General features: G+C 40.2%; 1 protein-coding gene and 1 pseudogene across 11 annotated transcripts in view; one reads left to right on the top strand and one right to left on the bottom strand.

Moving 5' to 3' along the window:
- Nucleotides 1-19101, top strand: part of UTRN (utrophin) — a 537684-nt gene that overhangs the window by 145579 nt on the left and 373004 nt on the right. For 10 of the 11 annotated variants that reach the window (XM_047770002.1, XM_047770001.1, XM_047770005.1 and 7 more), the window contains 8 exons: nt 5913-6116; nt 7042-7223; nt 7937-8087; nt 9246-9365; nt 11914-12015; nt 16763-16870; nt 17150-17329; nt 18709-18878. In XM_047770002.1, coding sequence (XP_047625958.1) covers nt 5913-6116; nt 7042-7223; nt 7937-8087; nt 9246-9365; nt 11914-12015; nt 16763-16870; nt 17150-17329; nt 18709-18878 — 1217 coding nt within the window. Of the gene's footprint in view, nt 1-5912; nt 6117-7041; nt 7224-7936; nt 8088-9245; nt 9366-11913; nt 12016-16762; nt 16871-17149; nt 17330-18708; nt 18879-19101 lie in introns of those variants that run through there. The other variant, XM_047770010.1, reaches the window with a different exon arrangement.
- LOC125121432 (calmodulin-alpha-like) lies at nt 15143-15673 on the bottom strand (annotated as a pseudogene).

The raw sequence follows: 19101 nt of genomic DNA, 5'->3' as shown, positions 1-19101 counted from the left end.
TCCACCCACTATTTGCACAGTGAGCTTCCCGTCTTTCCTCAATTTCAGTGGAACTTTTTCAGAGAAAACGTCCCTGATTAACCCAATTGAAATCTAACCCTATACACTCTCTCTCTCTCTCTCTCTCTCTCTCCTCTCTCTCTCTCTCTCTCACTTCACTGTTTCTTGCTGTCACAGAGTTTTTGTAAACTATGTTAAGAATTTGAAATTGTATCTTAAGAGCATTGGGAAAGCAGTGACATCTTTTAAGCAGGGAAGTCTTATGATGTGATTACATTTTCCAAGCATCATTCTGGCTGCTGTGTGAGAAGTGGATGGTGAAGGTAGGCATCTGCAGTAATGGGAAAGTAAAAACACCAGTCACCTGGCTGGTGTCCTGAAGGGCAAGTGGTTGCATGGAGCTGGAAAGGTCTGGATGGATATGAGATAAATTTGGAGGTAGGAGTTGCTTATACATATTAAATGTAGGAGATGAAGTTGTGATTGCCAAGAGGGAGGGACTGGAAGGGCCTGGGAATTTGGGGTTCGTAGATGCAAGCTGTTGCATATGGAATGGATAAACAATGAGATTCTGCTATATAGCCCAAGGAACCGTATCTGATTAATTGTGATGGAACGTGATGGAGGATAATGTGAAAAACAGAATGTATATATATGTGTACCTGGGTTACCTTGCTGTACAGCAGAAATTGACAGAACATTGTAAATCAACTGTAATAATTTTTTTTTTTAAATGTAGGAGATGAAAGAAGAAGAGAAACCAAGTCTGGCCCTCTGGTTTTTAGCTGGAGAAATTAAGTGCTTGGAGGAGCCATTTACTGAAATGGGAAGCCTGAAGAGGGGGAAGAAATGAAGGGTTTAACAAGTTTGATATGCCTGTGAGACAATGAAGTAGAGAGGTTAAGGAAGTAGGACATAGGAATTTGGAGTTTGGGACCAGAAATATAAAGGTAAATGCCTGCAGGATGTAGATGGTACTTTAAACCCAGTGGAGATGGATGGAACTACCCAGGCAAAGTACATAGAAGAAAAAAAGGGCCCAGGACTTAATTTTGAGGAGCTTCATTACTTACATGTCAACAGATGCTTTTGAATGAGAAGGAAAAGCAATGTGGTGTTATTGAAGCAGGGAAAGGAGAGCTCCAAAAAGGTGGGGACTGGTCAGACATAGAGGATGCTGCTGAGAGCTTAAGAAACAACATAAGGTGACCAGAACTCTGAGTTTGCTTGGAACATTTGGTTTATGTGTGTTGTTATAGCACTGTGATTATCAAAAATGTTCTGGCTTTTTGTTAATCATATCATCATAAAGATGATGCTAGAAAAGTGGCTTCAATGAGCAAGATGCCAGCAACATTGACAAAAGCCTTTCCAGATGAGTGGGGGAGACTAACACCTAATCAGCACTAAAGGGAATGTTAACAAATGCAGCTGTTAAACACACGAGCATTTCTTTGTGTGTGTGTCTCTTCTAGGGCTGCACCCCAGCATCTGGAGCTTCCCAGGCTAGCGGTCTAATTGGAGCTGTAGCTGCTGGCCTACACCAGAGCTATAGCAACGTGGGATCTGAGCCTCGTCTGCAGCCTACACCACAGCTGACGGCAATGCCGTATCCTTAACCCACTGATTGAGGCCAGGGATTGAACCCAAAACCTCATGGTTCCTAGTGGGATTCGTTAACCACTGAGCCAGGACTGGAACTCCACGTGAGCATTTCTTACGTTGGTCTCTCTACATTCTAGTGTGTCTGAGATGCATAAAGATTGTGGATGAGAGATGATAAAATGGAGACAGGCTGTAGGCAAATTTTATTTCATTTTATTTCTTTCCCATTTTAAAAAATTTTATTGAAGTAGAGCTGATTTACAGGTGATCATTTCTACTGTACGATAAAGTGCTTCAGTTACACATACACACACATCCATTCTTTTTCAGATTCTTTTCCCATATGGATTATCACAGAATATTGATTGTGTAGAGTTCCCTGTGCTGTACAGCAGGTCCCCATTGGCCAGACATTCAATATACAGTGTGCATGTGCCTTCAAATCCCCAGTTCACCCCTCCCCCCATCCCACCTGTCTCCTTTGGTAACCATAAGTTTGTTTAAAGTCTATGGGTCTGTTTCTGTTCTGCAGTAAGTTCATTTGTATCCTTTTTTTAGATTCCACATGTAAGTGATATCATGGGATGTTTGTTTTTCACTGTTTAACTTCACTTAGTATCTCTAGGTCCCATCCATGCTGCTGCAAATGGCATTATTTTATTCCTTTTTATGGCTAATATTCCACTGTGTGTGTGTGTGTGTGTGTGTGTGTGTGTGTGTGTGTACATCTACACACACCATATCTTCTTTATACAGCATATATAGGTCTTGTTTTTGTATACATTCAGACAGTCTATGTCTTTTGGTTGGAGCATTTAGTCCATTTACATGTAAGGTAATTATTGATATGTATGTTCTTATTGCCCTTTTGTTAATTGTTTTGGATTTGTTTTTGTTGATTTTCTCTGGCCCTTTATCTCTTGGCCTGTTTTCTTCCCTTTTGTTCTCTTTTCTTGTGGTTTGATGACTGTCTTTAGTGTTGTGTTTAAATTGCATCTATTGTAGATTTTTGGTTTGTGGTAACCATGCGGTTTTGATATAGGAGTCTATATATACACACACAAGATTGCTTTAAGTTGCAGGTCTCTTAATTGCAAATGCATTTCCAGGATCCTGAATTTGTACCCTCCTCACAATTGTTGGTTTTGGTGGCATATGGTTGTGTGTGGATGATTCCCTACCTTAACTAATGTTTGCCTTTACTGGTGAGCCTCCTCATTTGTAATTGTCTCTTTCTAGTTGTGGCCTTTTCTTTCCGCCTAGAGAAGTTCCTTCAATATTTGTTGTAAAGCTGGTTTGGTGGTGCTGAATTCTCTTAGATTTTGCTTGTCTGTTAAGGTTTTGACTTTTTCAAATCTGAAAGAAAGCCTTGCTGGGTAGAATAATCTTGGTTGCGTATTTTTTCCTTTCATCATTTTAAGTATATCATGCCACTCCCTTCTGGCCCAGAGTTTCTGCTGAAAAATCAGCTGATAACCTTATTGGGATTCCCTTGTATGTTATTTGTTGCTTTTCCCTAGCTGATTTCAATATTTGTTCTTTGACTTCAGTGTTGGTCAGTTTGATTAATATGTGTCTTGGTATATTTCTCCTTGGGTTTATTCTTTATGGCATTTGTTGTGCTTCCTGGATTTGAGTTAGCGGTTCCTTTCCCATGTTAGGGAAGTTTTCAGCTATTATTTCTTCAGATATTTTCTCTGGCCCTTTATCTCTCTCTTCTCCTTCTGGCACCCCTATAATGCGAATGTTGGTGCATTTAAAGTCGCCCCAGAGTTCTTTTAGACTGTCATCAATTCTTTTCATTCTTTTTTCTTTATTCTGTTTCACATCAGTGATTTCCACCAGTCTTCCACCTCACTTTTTTGTTCTTCTGCCTCCTGTATTATGCTGTTGTTTCCTTCTAGTGAATTTTTTATTTCAGCTATTGTGTTGATCATCTCTGCTTGTTGAATCTTTAAATCTTCTATTCCTTTGTTAAATGTTTCTTCTAATTCATTGATCTTGGCCTCTATTTTTTTTCCAAAATCTTGGATCATCCTTACTAGCATTACTCTATTTTTCAGACAGGTTTCCTAGCTCTACTTCACTTAGCAGCTCTTCTGGGGTTTTGTCTTGTTCCTTCGTCTGACTCATGTTTCTCTGACTTTTCATTTTGTAGAACTTTTTGTGTGGTCTCCTTTCTGCAGGTTAGAGGGTTGTAGCCTCTCTTTCTTCTCGTGTCTGCCTCTTTGTGGGTGAAGTTGATTGATACAGGGGCTTGTTATAGACTTCCTGATGGGAGGGACTGGTGCCCCCCCAATGGTAGGTGGAGCTGATTCTTATCCCTCTGGTGGGTGGGGCTTTGTCTCTGGGTATGATTAGGGGCAGCCTATATGCTGATATGTGGAGCTGTGTTCCCACCCTGTTTGTTGTCTGGCCTGTGGCTTCTCAGCCCTAATGGGTGTGGCCAAATTTTTCCAAAATGGCAGCCTCACGGGAGCTCACACAGATGATTATTCCTGGGACCCCCCCACCTCCAATATCCTGCCTCATAGTGATCCACGGCCACCCCTGCTCTCCCAGGAGACCCTCCACTACCTTCCAGTGGGCTTGATCCAGATTCTTATAAAGTCCCTGCTTTTCCCTGTGATCCAGTGCACATGAAACCCTGTGTGCCCTCCTAGAGTGAAGTCTCTGTCTCCCTGAGTCCTGTGGAGCTCCTGCACTTAAGCCTCGTCGGCCTTCGATCCCAAATACTTCAGGGGCTCCTCCTCCCAATGCCAGACCCCAGGCATGGGAACCTGATGTGGAGCTTCAAACTCTCACTCCTGTGGGAGAGCCTCTGCAATGTAGTTATTTTCCAGTCTGTGGGTCACCCACTGGGCAGTTATGGGATCACTTATATCATTAAAGCACCCCTCCTACCATCCTGATGTGACTTCTTCTCTGTTTTTGGTAGCTTTTTTGGTAGCTTCCAGTTTATTTTGTTGATGGTTGTTTAACAATTAGTTGTAATTTTGGTGTTCTAGTGAGAGGAGGTGATTTTGAGTCCTTCTACTCCAGAATCTTGTTTCTATGAATTATGCTCAATTTCCCATGTTCCCTTGCAGTCCTGCCCACACGTTATAAAGTCGGGATGGTCTTTTGCAGGATGCCATTGTTGGCTCTGAGTTAGTGACCAATAAATTGGTCTTCCTCCCCTGTTTATTTCTTGTCCTCTGTGCTGAGTCTAGTCTCACTGGCTCATGGGCACCTGGTGGAGAGGTGTAGGCAAATTTTAAAGAAGTTTTGCTTTGGAAGGGAATAAATTAATGAGAGAGGTGGTTGATTAGGTTATGGAATTGTAAAACATATAAGAAAATACTTCATTGCTTAGAAGGAGCTTAAAATAACTTATTCTATGGGCTCTTCAAAAAAAGACAAGACTGGAGTTCCCATCGTGACAGAAACGAATCTGACTGGTATCCATGAGGATGCTGGTTCGATCTCTGGCCTTGTTCAGTATGTTTAAGGACCCAGCGTTGCTTTAGTTAACAGTCACGGCTTAGATCCTGAGTTGTTGTGGTTGTGGCATAGGCTGGCAGCTATAGCTACGATTCAGCCCCTAGCCTGGGAACCTCCATATGTGGTGGGTGTGGCTCTAAAAAGACAAAGTAAATATGTAAATAAGTAAATAAATAAAGTTCATCTGTCCTCTAACACATACATTAAAAACAAAAAAAAAAAAAAGAGAGAGAGAGAGAAAGAGAAAAGACCAGCAAGTAAACTAAAGGGCAATTGCCTCAAAAAAATATTGTCAGTACAATAGCCTATACGTGCAGCTGTCTTTCAGTGTCTAAAATGCAATGCCAAAATGCAAGTCAGTAAAAGCAATTTAACTAGGGTCAAAGCAGAGTTCTAACCTCTACCTCTTTAAATGGCATCCATCCTTCATGGCTTGGCATGTTCCAGATCCTCCATGAAACTTCCCTATTTTAGTTCTTGGTGATTTCAAATAGCATCCCTGGATGGACCCATGGAATTTATAACTTTGTTATTTTTGTTCAGAAGTGATTCATGTGGGTTATTTGTCTCTTTCCAACTATATTAGAATCCCCATGAGTACAGCATCCAAGGATGATGCAGCTTTTGTCCTCTCTGCCATCCCAGCACACTTAATAAAGGCTTTCTCACTAGTTCACAGCATTGCTCACCCAGCTCCTGAGACTGGGAAGAACACCCAAGACACAGTGATGCCTGCCGTGGGTTCTCCACCAGGGTGTTTTTGTTGAACACCTTCTCATTTTCATGACACCTGTGGGTTGGTTTTCTTGGCTTTGTTTTTATAGGGCTCAGCGCCAGAGGAAGAACCAGAGGGTCCCCGAGCTGAAACCCCCAGCACTGTCACCGAGGTGGACATGGACCTGGACAGTTACCAGATAGCGCTGGAGGAAGTGCTGACCTGGTTGCTTTCTGCCGAGGACACTTTCCAGGAACAGGAAGACATTTCTGACGATGTCGAAGAAGTCAAAGAACAGTTTGCGACCCACGAAGTAAATAATCTGTAGCTGATGAGCAGGATGTATCTGCTGTGGTGTTTGTACCTTAATCAGGGGCTGTACCCTGATGTTTGTTGTTTACTGAATTCTGCTCCACAGAAAGGTCATGATATATTTTAGGACTTGTGATATTTAAATAGGGCTTCATTATAAAATCGGTGTGTGTGCTTAACTGTGCGTTGAAATTAGATTTCAGATTTTAATCTTAATCGTAATCTGTAGATTCTGTGGAGCCACTGACAAAAATCAATACTTCGCAGACAAAAATCAATACCTCACGTTCCTGAAGTGTATTGTTATAGTTTGCACACAAATTGGCTAATCAATACTCCCAACCTTTAGATTTTGAATGTTCCCCGGAAAGTGATTATTTTTGTTTTATGATGAAGCAAATTCCTATCTAGTATTCCTGTATACTTTTTACATAATGAAAATTTCATACTATTTCAGGGATATATTGCAGCATAGTGATTAGATTATATGAAGAAGTCTTTGGATTAATTAGTTTTTTGTGTGTCGATACATTAATTGACAGGTCTTATTTGCTGTTTTGGTCTGGAAATAATAGAAATGATCATTTTCTTTAAGTAGTTCTTCTTGGATGGAGCATGGCATTTTATTTATTATAACTTCTCATAATTCCGTGTTCACTGACTATCAGGAGCCTGATCAGCAGTTACTTAAAAATAGCTGGTGTTGTCGATGTCATATTGTCCTCTGGGATCCATTCTTTTTACTGAGGCCAGCTGCTCATTTCCTACATTCAGAGTTTAAAAAAAAAATGGGATCAAATTCGTCTTTATTTGCACTCTACATGGTTCCTTTTTTCCCCCCACCATTGATGTCTAGGCATTAGCAATTGATTACAATTTTTTTCTTCAATGAATAGCTTACAAATCGTAACGATGTGCCTCCCTAGGCTTTTATGATGGAGCTGACAGCGCATCAGAGTAGCGTGGGGAATGTTCTACAGGCAGGAAACCAGCTGATAACACAGGGAACTCTGTCAGAGGAAGAGGAGTTTGAGATTCAGGAACAAATGACCCTGCTGAATGCCCGATGGGAGGCACTGAGGGTGGAAAGTATGGACAGACAGTCCCGGTAAGTGGAAGCACAGAAGTGAAACATTTTATTCCTCAGACTGTGTTGCCCAATTTAGCACAGGCCCAAGTCTGCAGGTCTGTGAGAACAAGATAACCAGAGACCTTGCCTGGAAAATTCTCACTCTTTTCTTTCTGTAGTGTTGCTGGAATTTCATGTGGTGTTTGTTTCCCCCTTTGATATGTTGAAGGAAAAATCAAAATACAGAAATGAGCAAAAAAGGGCAAAGACATTTTATATGAACTTTGTAGTATTAAAGTTGGCTAACTTTCAACTCGGATATGAAGACAGGACTATGTTCTATGTATCTGCAATGTCATTTTATAATATTTTTTCCAAAGCATTTTTTCCCATGGTTCCTTTTATTTCATGTATTGTGTGTTAAGGCGCAAAGTGCATTCCATTGCAATTTCCACCTATTTAATAGGCAGGAACTCCTGACTGAAGAAACAATGATTCTGATACAAATAGAGGGTGTTATTATTTGCATTCTTTGGCTGCATTTAATTGACTCCACTTAGGAAGAAAATCAGGTTTATTTTTTTTTGGCAGGGGGTGGGGTGGGGGTTGGTTTCTATATCTAAAGACTAAATGCTACTTTAAATGGTTAGACAAGAATGTGTTTCTGCCCCATTTCTTTGGTGTCTAGAGTGCATATTTGCCTTTGCACAGGGAAAAAGAGTGGGACTAATGCTGTGTCCTGCCCCTACTAGGCTGCATGATGTGCTCATGGAACTGCAGAAGAGGCAGCTCCAGCAGCTCTCCGCCTGGTTAACACTCACAGAAGAACGCATTCAGAAGATGGAAACTTGCCCCCTGGATGATGACTTAAAATCCCTACAGAAGCTGCTAGAAGATCATAAAGTAAATCTGGCTCATATTTCTTTTATTCCTTATTGAACATTGAAGAAGCAGCACTTAGTGTTCTCAGGGGCTGAAGGCTTCTTTCATTAGTGCAGGGGTGGGACTCTTCTTTAGTGAGTCCTTTTATTCCAAAGCTTGGAGGGTGGAGTTCAAGGGGATGTGATTTTTCTGAGCCAGGGTCGAAAGCCCAGGCAAAACTTTATATGGGTATGTATAGTTTTCTTACGAAAGTACATAGCGTTCATAAGATTCTCAGGGTGTTTTGGACCCATGAGTGGTGAGGAACCCCAGCGTGTTGCCTTAATGCCGTGTGTGGCGACATAAGGAAATTTTTAGATTGATCTATACCTAATCCTTCAAGGAAAGCACTTGCTGCTTCTCCTAGGTAACATTCAAAATTTGGTGGACAGTTTAATTTGATCACAAATTTAGGAGATAACTTTTCATAGTCAAGGAAAGGTAGAGTAAAATGGCCTCTTTGCAAACTGAAGAATTTTATTTTTCAATGAAATACCTGGATGACAGCTAAACAAAGCTTTAGGGAGTCATTAAACACAAACACGCGAGGCATTTGACAATACTATTAATCATATTTGCATAAATTATCTGTATACATATGTGTTATGACCTGTCATGGACCTGTCCTATGGAAGAGGTGGGAAGAGAAGTTGTCTGTATGCCCCTAACTGCTTTCCTGGGTAGCTAATCAGAACAGATCCTGACGGTCAAATAGCGTCTGACTTACCTTTCGCTTTACATGATGCTGCACTGGATAAAATGATCTGACTCTGTGTATTTAAGTTCGGGACTTTTTCTGATTTAATGGCTCTGTATTCTTAATTCCTACTCTAGGCACTCAAGTGTTTTATGTTACACCTTTTTTTTTTTTTTTTGGCCAGAACTTAGAATAAAAGTGGCAATCTCCCATTTGCAGTGTTATGAGATTGCCTCCTCAGACTGCTTCCATTCCTAATGAAATGTGAAGATGTATAAGGGGTTTGTTTCTTTGGTTGAACGTGTAGACTAATGATTGGGAATTTGAACACGATGCCTCATTAAGTGTCCTTGATAACTGTTGACAACTGAGTGGATTTTAAATAGGTAAATGGGAAAGAGCAAATACAAAGGTTTATCTTAATTTTTTTTTTTTTTCCTCAGAGTTTGCAAAATGATCTTGAGGCTGAGCAAGTGAAGGTAAATTCGCTAACTCACATGGTGGTGATTGTTGACGAAAACAGTGGCGAGAGCGCGACAGCCGTCCTGGAAGATCAGTTACAGGTAAGGACCCTGTAAAGTAAGATAGTCCCAAGGGACCTGTGGTCTGAGCCCCAATATACCCTGCGCCTATTACTCATGTCCTGTCTCACTGCTTGTTTAGGAGAGTAGAATAATCTTCTTTAGGTTATATTTCCCAGCTGGGGTTCCATAGCACATGGGTTTATTGAAGTACCTAAGTCCCGTTCCTTTACTTCAACCCTTGGGGTGAAGGTTGAGGCTGCTTGCAGGCCGCAGCTTCCTTGGGCATGTGAACAAGACTGGGAAACATAAGACCTGATCTTGGGAGTTCCCCCTGTGGCTCGTGAGGTTAAGAACCCAACTAGTAGCCATGAGGATGAGGGTTTGATCCCTGGCCTCACTTCGTGGGTTAAGGATCCGACATTGTCTCGAGCTGTGGTGCAGGTCACAGATGTGGCTGGATCTTGTGTTGCTGTGGCTGTGGTATAGGCAGCAGCAGCCCTGATTCAACCCCTAGCCTGGGAACTTCCATATGCTGCAGGTGTGGCCCTAAAAAAAAAAAAAGAACTGATCTCCACGAGTGGTCCACGATCCTTCTTCGAGATCATTTGAGGAATTTATTAAAGTGCAGATTCCTGGGCTCCACAAAGACCTGAAATCTCTGTGAGGCCCAGGGAATATGTTAAAATACGTACGTGCCTATTAAAATTTGAGAATTTCCACTGTGCAGGACTTAATATCTCCACTGTTTTGGTAGAGCAATGTGTGAATGTCAACCCCAGCTTTGGGAACCCAGACAACTTGCTCTTCTTGCTTAGTGGTTATGATGTATCTTTACAAGTCTTTATAAAGAGATTGATTGGCACAGTTGACCCTTGAACAATGTGGGGTTTGGGGAACTGACTCTTAAGCGGTTGAAAATTCGAGTTTTATTTCCCCAGAACTTAACTTCTAATAGCTTGTTGTGCCCTGGAAGCCTTATGATAACAAACAGTCCCTTAACACATATTTTGTTTATTGTATGTATATCTACAGATATTTTATGCATTCATCACATACCTTTCTCTTAATTTATTGATATTTCTAGGCTATGTGGTTCTCCTTTACTTCAAATTGTTGCACATCTCCAAAAAAATTTCCAATATATTTATTGAAAAAAATCCAAGCATGAGTGGACCTGCACAGCTCAAACTCCTATTGTTCAAGGGTCAACTGTACTTTGTTTGAACAGGATTTGGATTACCTGATATAATGTTGCCAGTTGGTGACTTTCAGTAATTTTCAGAGGATATTTATCGTATGAAGTCCTTTTTCTTTTGTAACATTTAAAATTGGATAGTGGTTTTAAGACTTTGGTGCAGTAGTATTTAGTTCGTGCAAGAGTCTGAGAGGGTAGGCATTCACGTATTCCTATTTAATAGGAAATTCAGAGAGGTTAAGTGATGCCCGCCCCCTAAAGTTTAAATAGGCAGTGAGTTTTCATGCTGAGACAAAAGGCTTGTCTTCTGGCTCTAAGTTCTCTACCCTTCACACTATACAAAGCTTACTCTAGTATTACTTATTGAAATGAGATAATATGAATTTAATAATTCTGGCTCACATGTAAGTAATGCAGAAATAAAATTTACTGTTTGGTAATCATTAGTTATAAAATGAAAATAAAAATTTATTGGGAAAGTCATCATGAAGAATGATTTTTTTTAATTAAATTTATTTCCTTAGTCTTTCTAATATTTGTAATATTCTATCACTAAATTTTATGGAATTTTCTGTGGATCATGCAATTGAAACAGAACAAATCAATTAGGTATTTTTTTCTTAGACATTCCCTCATTCAAAACATAGTTTCTGTTAGTTTAAAAATTTTTTTCGTAATTTTGGGACCATAGATGAAAATTTTCTTGGCGTGTAAAATATGGTTAAGAAATAATTGATGCATTGAATTCTGTTTTAAGTAAAAATAATTACAGGAGTTCCCATTGTGGCTCATTGGGTTAAGGACCTAACTCACATCCATGAGGATGAAGGTTCTCTCCCTGGCCTGGCTCAGTGGGTTAAGGATCTGGTGTTGCCACAAGCTGCAGTGTAGGTCGCAGATGCGGTTCGAATCTGGTGTTGGTATGGCTGTGATGGAGGCTGGAAGCTGCAGCTCTGATTTGACTCCTAGCCTTGGGAACTTCCATGTGCTGCAGGTTTGGCCCTAAAAAGAAAAAAAAATAATTACAGCCTAAAAAAATGAAAGCACTGTTTGCTTTATTTTGAAGATATACATGAAAATACCAAATTCTCATATAAAAACTACACTAAAATGGAAAAGAGCAGGAATTTGGAGTCAAAAGTTACAGGATGGGGTTCTAGTTGTGCCACATTCTCGCTATGTGATGTGAAATAATTAGTTCAATCCTATGAAAATTGGTTTTTCTCATCTTTACATTTATAGGCTTCATCTATATTACTTAAAGCTACTTTGATAAAAATATTTTTCATAAATTGCTACTCTCTAGTAGAGAACAGTAAATGTCAAGAATTTAAGAATTGTGATAACTCTCTTTAGGCTCTGTTGACAGAGGATGGGTTCTTTTTTTCCTAGAAACTCGGAGAACGCTGGACAGGCGTGTGCCGATGGACTGAAGAACGCTGGAACAGACTCCAGGAAATCAATATTCTGTGGCAGGAATTATTGGAAGAACAGGTATGACATTTTTATCCATTATGGTCAAAAAAGATGGCATAAGTAACTCATCACTGATTATGACATTAGAATAAAATCTTGGTTACATCAAAAGGAAAGTTTACAAACAATTATGTTCAAATCTGATTTCTACCCATTTTATCATGCAGCTTATTCATAGAGTTCTCATTATGAATTACCTCTATTGTAATGACAATTTGACCTTGTTCGTTACTTAGAATGTTAGTGTTTAGGATTTCCTTGACATAATTTTTACTGCATTTGTATTGGGTAGTGTATTTGAACTTGTATCCCCACAATGCCTAGCATATGGTTTGTGCTCAGTACATAATGAATAAATAAATCCATTCAATACTTTGTGAACTTTATAACACACGAATTTTTCATGATTTTTAACCAGAATAACTACTGAAATTAATAACAAAATATTATTTAGCAACACCATTGATTTAGCACTTGGTTAATAGTATATTTTTTTCCACTAAGGATGAACAGAAAATGCCACTTTAAGTTTTCAGTCTGAGTGGTGGCCTTTTGCCCATCTCCATCTTTCCAGAAAAGCAACCATCAAAACAGAATACAACTAAGGAAGACTTTTCTTCAAGTTGCCAAACAATTGTGGTGAAGAAAATAAGCAGATACTCTAGTCCCACATCTCAGTGTCCATTGTGATTCTTTTCAATGCATATTATTTCCATCCACAAAAAGTGACTATATTCTTTTTTAGGGGATAAAAACAAGTGTTTGATGTTTTGTGATTTTCTAAATATGGTGCCAGTGAGAACATCTTAAAAAGCAGGTTGCAAAATTTAAAGTTACTTAGATCCTTGTGTTCAGGCCTAAGAGCCACATAGAATAGTTAAATTTTTACTTTGATAATGACTATAGGAGATATTGATTGCTACAGAAAACCATTATGTTAGTCTTCTACTAAGTAAAATAATTTAAAATTTGAAAGGAATCAAAATGTGGTAAATTAAAAAATTTTTAAAAATAGAGAATGGCTAGTATTTTGGCCATTTATTACATTAGATTTAAAACTGACCTTTGAATGGCTTTCTGTTAATGATATGGAAGGAAGAATCTTATTAAAATGTAGAATTGAAGCCAACATTGGTACATAATTGAGAATTTGCTGTTGCAGAGAATGAGACCAATCAGCTATGTCTGAATTTAAAAAATCTTTAAGGGGCTGTTGTTCACTCAGTTGTAAAGGCATTAAGATAGGTAGACATGGGCTCTCAGAATTAGTTCAAAGTTTCTGCAGCGTAAGCCAAGTATAGCAAGCTGGATACCAACCTGCCTTTCTAACCACAACTTTCTCTTGATCCTTCCATGTACCCAGTGCTCAAATCCTGGATTCCCAATTTCAGCCTTTTCCTAGACTGTCAAGGCCACAAGAATGGTGCTGGTTGTTTTTTTTTCACTGCTCTATTCCCAATGCATGGTGCACTGTAGATTCCTTATGGGTTTCGTTGTTGTTCTTGTTTTGTTTTCTCTTGTTTTAAAATGCAAACTAGTTTTCTAGCCTCTGTGTTTTTGGTTAAGGGGTGGCATCTGTTTCAGAATGCCTTTTTTAAACTCATCTCTTTAGTTTGAAGTTCTCCCCATCTGTTACCAACCCTTTCAAGACAGGCTTCCATAAGGATCTTCTTGCCCAGTGAAGTTTGAGCCAATAGAATGAAGCCATATTTGGTTCATAAGCAAAGGAAGGTTTTACTCTTTGATGAAAAATGAAGAGGAGTGAGCTTGCTCTAGAGTCCATGCTCTCCCCGACAAGCCATCCCCAGAGCTGCTTCTTGGTGGGAAGGGATGGAGTTCTCATGGGTCTGACGCAGGTGTGTTGCTCACAGCACCTGGTTGCAGTGCTGGGTGCAGCCTCTCTGTCCTCGGCCTGCCACCACCATCTTGTACTGAGCTGTGCATGGTACTTCTGCACACTGTCCACTGAATTGAGCTGTTGGGTGCAGTAGTTTTCTGCTGGAAAATATAATCCACCTTGTCAGGTACAAAGCCTCTGCACACGGTGTAGCATAGGCAAGTGAAACTAGACTAAGCACAAAAGAAGAAGTGAGATCTTATCTAGATTCCATCTTATTTTTCCCAGTGTCCCAGTGGGCTTTACTGGAGACATAGCCATCAAGGACCATGAAGTCATCCATAAGCTTCCTCCCCCTCCCCCACTGTTTCAAAACTGAAAGTAATCTCTTTGTGGTGCCTGTACTTTCTATCTGGTGCCACAGTTATTTATGTGCCTATCTTATCACTCTTTTTTTTTTTTGTCTTTTTGCCATTTCTTGGGCTATACCCGCAGCATATGGAGCTTCTCAGGCTGGGGATCTAATCAGCCACAGCAATGTGGGATCCGACCTGAGTCTGCAACCTATACCATAGCTCATAGCAACACCGGATCCTTAACACATTAATCGAGGCCAAGGATCAAATGGGCCCTTATGGATGCTATGCGGGTTCGCTAGCTGCTGAGCCACGATGGGAACTCAGTGTCTCTTCTTTTCTTTTTTCTTTTTGGTTTGGGTAAATTGTAACTTTTTTATTGGAAAACAAATATACAACTTGGAATGGATATGAAGCAAATTGTGCCGTAAGCAGATTTTCTTTAAGTGGCTAAAACAAAGTTTAAAAAGCAAGTAATAATAAAATAAAATGTTTCTGGTACAGGATCAGCAGTACAAGAAATAGTGTATGAGTACCTGGATAAACAGGTACTGTTTTGAAATAGTGTAACTTTTAAGTACATATTGTTGACTGTCCAGGCAGAGTTACAACTCCACACTTTAACAACATGCTGACAGTTCCTGAGGAAAACTACTGAAAGAAAAAAAGGCATAACCCAGATGGTCCCTCATCTGACCAACTCCATCTAAGTTTAGATGTGCAGAAGGGCTTAGATACATCCAGAGTAAGCCACATGCAACACGTTACATGATCAATTTTCTAAAATAAGGTTTCAGGACAATGACAGTAGGTTAAGGAAAGAAAAGATGAAGGAATGAAGTCCTAATTACTATACATGCATTTTTTTTTTTTTTTATGGGCAGCAGGGGAAACCTTTTACAGATAAGTTACAAACAAAGAAAAGGCAAATAAACAACTTTGTACAAGAGATTTAACACATTCTGTACAAGGTCTTCACTTTGCTGTCCTCAGTTGTACGAAACGCTTCATAGTTTGCTTGACCATCACCGTCAATATCTGCTTCCCTGATCCTTCCATCAACCTCTTCATCTGTTCACTTCTCTCCAAGGTTTGTCATCCCATGGCGAAGCTCTGCTGCACTAATATAGCCATTGCCATCCTTATCAAACACATGGAATGCTTCTCTAATTTCTTCTTCACTGTCTGTGTCTTTCATTTTTCTTGCCATCATTGTCAGAAATTCCGGGAAGTCAACTGTGCCATTACCGTCAGCATCTACTTCATTAATCATGTCCTGTAACTCTGCTTCTGTGGGATTCTGCCCAAGAGACCTCATTACAGTTCCCAATTCCTTTGTTGTTATAGTTCCATCACTGTCCTTGTCAAATAGTGAAAAACTTCTTTGAATTCTGCAACCTTCTCTGCAGTCAGTTGGTCAGCCATGCTGCAAGCGCTCCGGTCTCCAGGACGCGACCACACAACCACTCAGCTCGCTCCCTCCACTCGGACTCTCTTGTTTTCTTAATCTTCATCTTTTTCCTTCTTTTGGGTAGAATATAAAGGGGAGAGAATAGTTGTTGAATAAACTTATAAATAAAACAATTAGAGAAAGAGTTGATTAAAAACACAGAATCAAGAATTTCCACCCTCGACTCTATAGAAAATAGTTTCTGTGATAACTACTGCATTTGGGGAAGTATTATCTTTTTTTTTTTTTTTTAGCTCTCCCTTCAAGTTTACCTCTTTAGTAAATATCTTCTGCCTAAAGACATGCATTGTTGGCCAGTGGAATTTAAAAATCTTCATATTGGCTTTGCACTATCCTTAAACTTCCTTCTCTGGTCATAATTGCTGTGGAATCTGGAGCTTTACTGGGGTTGGTTTGCAAGATGCATGGAAAAAACCATTGACTTTGGGGTGTAGGTCTTTAACCTGGCTCTGGAGTTAATTAGCCAAGAGATCTTGGGCATAGAACTTGGCTTCTCTCTTTCCTACCTACAGTGAGGGTCTGAGATAAGAAAACCTTTTGAGCTTCCTTCTGTATCTACAGAGTTATAATGTGATTCTTATGGAGACTTGATAGTTGGGTTTAGCCTTTGGGATCCAGCTACATGCCTGAGTATTAGGTTTAGTTTCCAGGTGTGCGGTTAATTTCAGGTTGATCTGTTGCCAATCTGAAAAGGATAATATCTTAAATAAACGTATCTTTCTCATGCCTCAGGCTTAGGTGTGTGAAGTCCTTAAGATAAGGATCAAACCTTTATTAACATAAAAATTAAAGATTTCAAAAATTGAGTTGACTGGAATTCCCATTGTGGCTCAGTGGTTAACAAATCCGATTAGGAACCATGAGGTTGCGGGTTTGATCCCTGGCCTTGCTTACTGGGTTAAGGATCTGGTGTTGCTGTGAGCTGAGTTGTAGGTTGAAGATGCAGCTTGGATCTGATATTCCTGTGGCTCTGGCGTAGGCCGATTGGACCCCTAGCCTGGGAACCTCCATATGCCGCAGGTGCTGCCGTAGGAAGAAAAATTGAGTTGACTTATCGAATGATCCCCTGAATATATTTCTAACTTTGATTTTTATTTGTAGTGCTTGTTGAAAGCCTGGTTAACTGAAAAAGAGGAGGCTTTAAATAAAGTGCAGACGAGCAACTTCAAAGACCAAAAGGAACTAAGTGTCAGTGTGCGGCGACTGGCTGTAAGTGAAATGACTGTCAGCATCTGTCTTGTAAACCTGGGATACCCTGGTGTTTTATATCAATGGTTAATGCGATTTAGTGGATAAACTCATGGCCCAGCACTACAGTGCTGCTGCCATGTAACGATCTAAAACTGGGAGTCTTATGTTTCAACTTTAAGGAATTGCGAATCGGGTAAATTTCACTATCACATGGACATGTGTACAGTTCCTGACTGGGGAACAGGAATATAAAGTCCTGTTAAAAGTGAGCCATCTAATAACTATCTGAAATGTTAGATTCTGAAGGAAGACATGGAAATGAAACGTCAAGCACTGGATCAGCTCAGTGAGATTGGCCAGGACGTGGGTCAATTACTTGATAATCCTAAAGCCTCCAAGAAGATCAACAGTGACTCAGAGGAACTCACTCAGAGATGGGATTCTTTGGTTCAAAGACTAGAAGATTCCTCCAACCAGGTACCTTTTGCTTTGGGTACTCTGTTCTGCCATTTATTAGAAGTCATAATGTTCAGGTTTGTTTTAGTTTTTATGAAATGACAGTTGCAGCCAAACTAAAAAGTTGGTGTCTCATACCTGGTTTACTGTAAAACTGAAAACTTGCTTGACATATTGAATATCTTCTTTAGTTTTCTAAAGTAAAATTTAATAGATCTTCAAAAAACTTCCTGATACCAGAGTTCCTCTTATGGCTCAGTGGGTTATGAACCCGACTCATAACCATGAGGTTGTGGGTTCGATTTCTGGCATCACTCAGTGGGTTAAGGATCCGGTTTTCTATGAGCTGTGGTGTAGGCTGGCAGTTGCAATTCTGATTGGACCCCTAAGCCTGGGAACTTCTATATGCCGCAGGTGCGGCCCTAAAAAGCAAAGACAAAACAACCCCCCTCCCCCCAAAAAAAACCCTACAAAAATTCCTGATACCAGTCATTCAACCCTTGGTAACTGAGAACACTTAGACATGGATCCATCCAGTGATCTCTCAATCTTAGTCTTATTAATTTAAAAAATATTTTAGAGAAGTGATCAAAAATAGCATTTTGGTTTGTGCATGAACATTCATAGCAGCATTATTCATAATGGACAAAAAGTAAAACAACCCATATATCCATCAATAGATGCGTGGATAAACAAAATGTGTTGTATCCATTCCATGGAATGTTATTAGGCAGTAATAAAATGAAATGCTGATACATGATGCAACAGGGATGAACCCTGAATACATTGTGCTAAGTGAAGGTAGCCAGTCACAAGGTTAATGCACTATGATTCTGTCTACGTGAAATAGCCAGAGTTGGCAAATCCATAGAGACAGGAAGTAGAGGAGTGGTTGCCAGGGGGCCAAGAGGGAGAGAAGAGCAGGGAGTGACTGTTCATGGGTAAGGGGTTTTTTTTTTTGAAATGATGAAAAGTGGGAAATAGAAAGTGGGCTGGAGTTCCTGTCGTGGCTCAGTGGTTAACGAATCCGGACTAGGAACCATGAGGTTTCGGGTTCGATCCCTGGCCTTGCTCAGTGGGTTAAGGATCCGGCGTTGCCGTGAGCTGTGGTGTAGGTTGCAGACACGGCTCGGCTCGGATACTGTGTTGCTGTGGCTCTGGCGTAGGCCGGTGGCTACAGCTCCAATTCGACCCCTAGCCTGGGAACCTCCATATGCCGTGGGAGCAGCCCAAGAAAATAGCAAAAAAAAAAAAAAAAGAAAGTGAGCTGGTTGCGCAACAACTCTGAATATACTAATAACCATTGGACTGTACCTTTTCGAAGGAAGAGCGTTGTGGCATGTGAATTGTATCTCAAAAAAGCCGTTATAAAACATTACAACTGGCTGATTTTTCTTCAGGTGACTCAGGCTGTTGCAAAGCTGGGAATGTCCCAGATTCCTCAGAAGGATCTTTTGGAGACGGTTCGCCTAAGAGAACAAGTAACTGCCAGAAGGACTAAGCAAGAGCTGCCACCTCCTCCTCCCCCGAAGAAGAGACAGATCCCGGTGGAGATGGAAGCTAAGAAAAAGTGAGAACAGACAGAGACTATTGCCCAAACCCCATTCGCACATGATGTATTTTGCACTAATCAATAATCGTATGCAAATTTAGACATGATTATTGTTATGGCAGTTCAACTACTGAACCACTCCTATCCCGAGTCTTTCGAATATTCTCCTTCAAGCTGGCTAAGCATCTAGATCATCGGGATGGTTTTATTTATCTTGGCATCAATTGGGAGACCTGTGGCA

The sequence above is a fragment of the Phacochoerus africanus genome, chromosome 2 (assembly GCF_016906955.1).
Source record: "Phacochoerus africanus isolate WHEZ1 chromosome 2, ROS_Pafr_v1, whole genome shotgun sequence".
Taxonomy (NCBI): Eukaryota; Metazoa; Chordata; class Mammalia; order Artiodactyla; family Suidae; genus Phacochoerus; species Phacochoerus africanus.
This window is presented reverse-complemented; position numbering and strand designations above follow the sequence as displayed.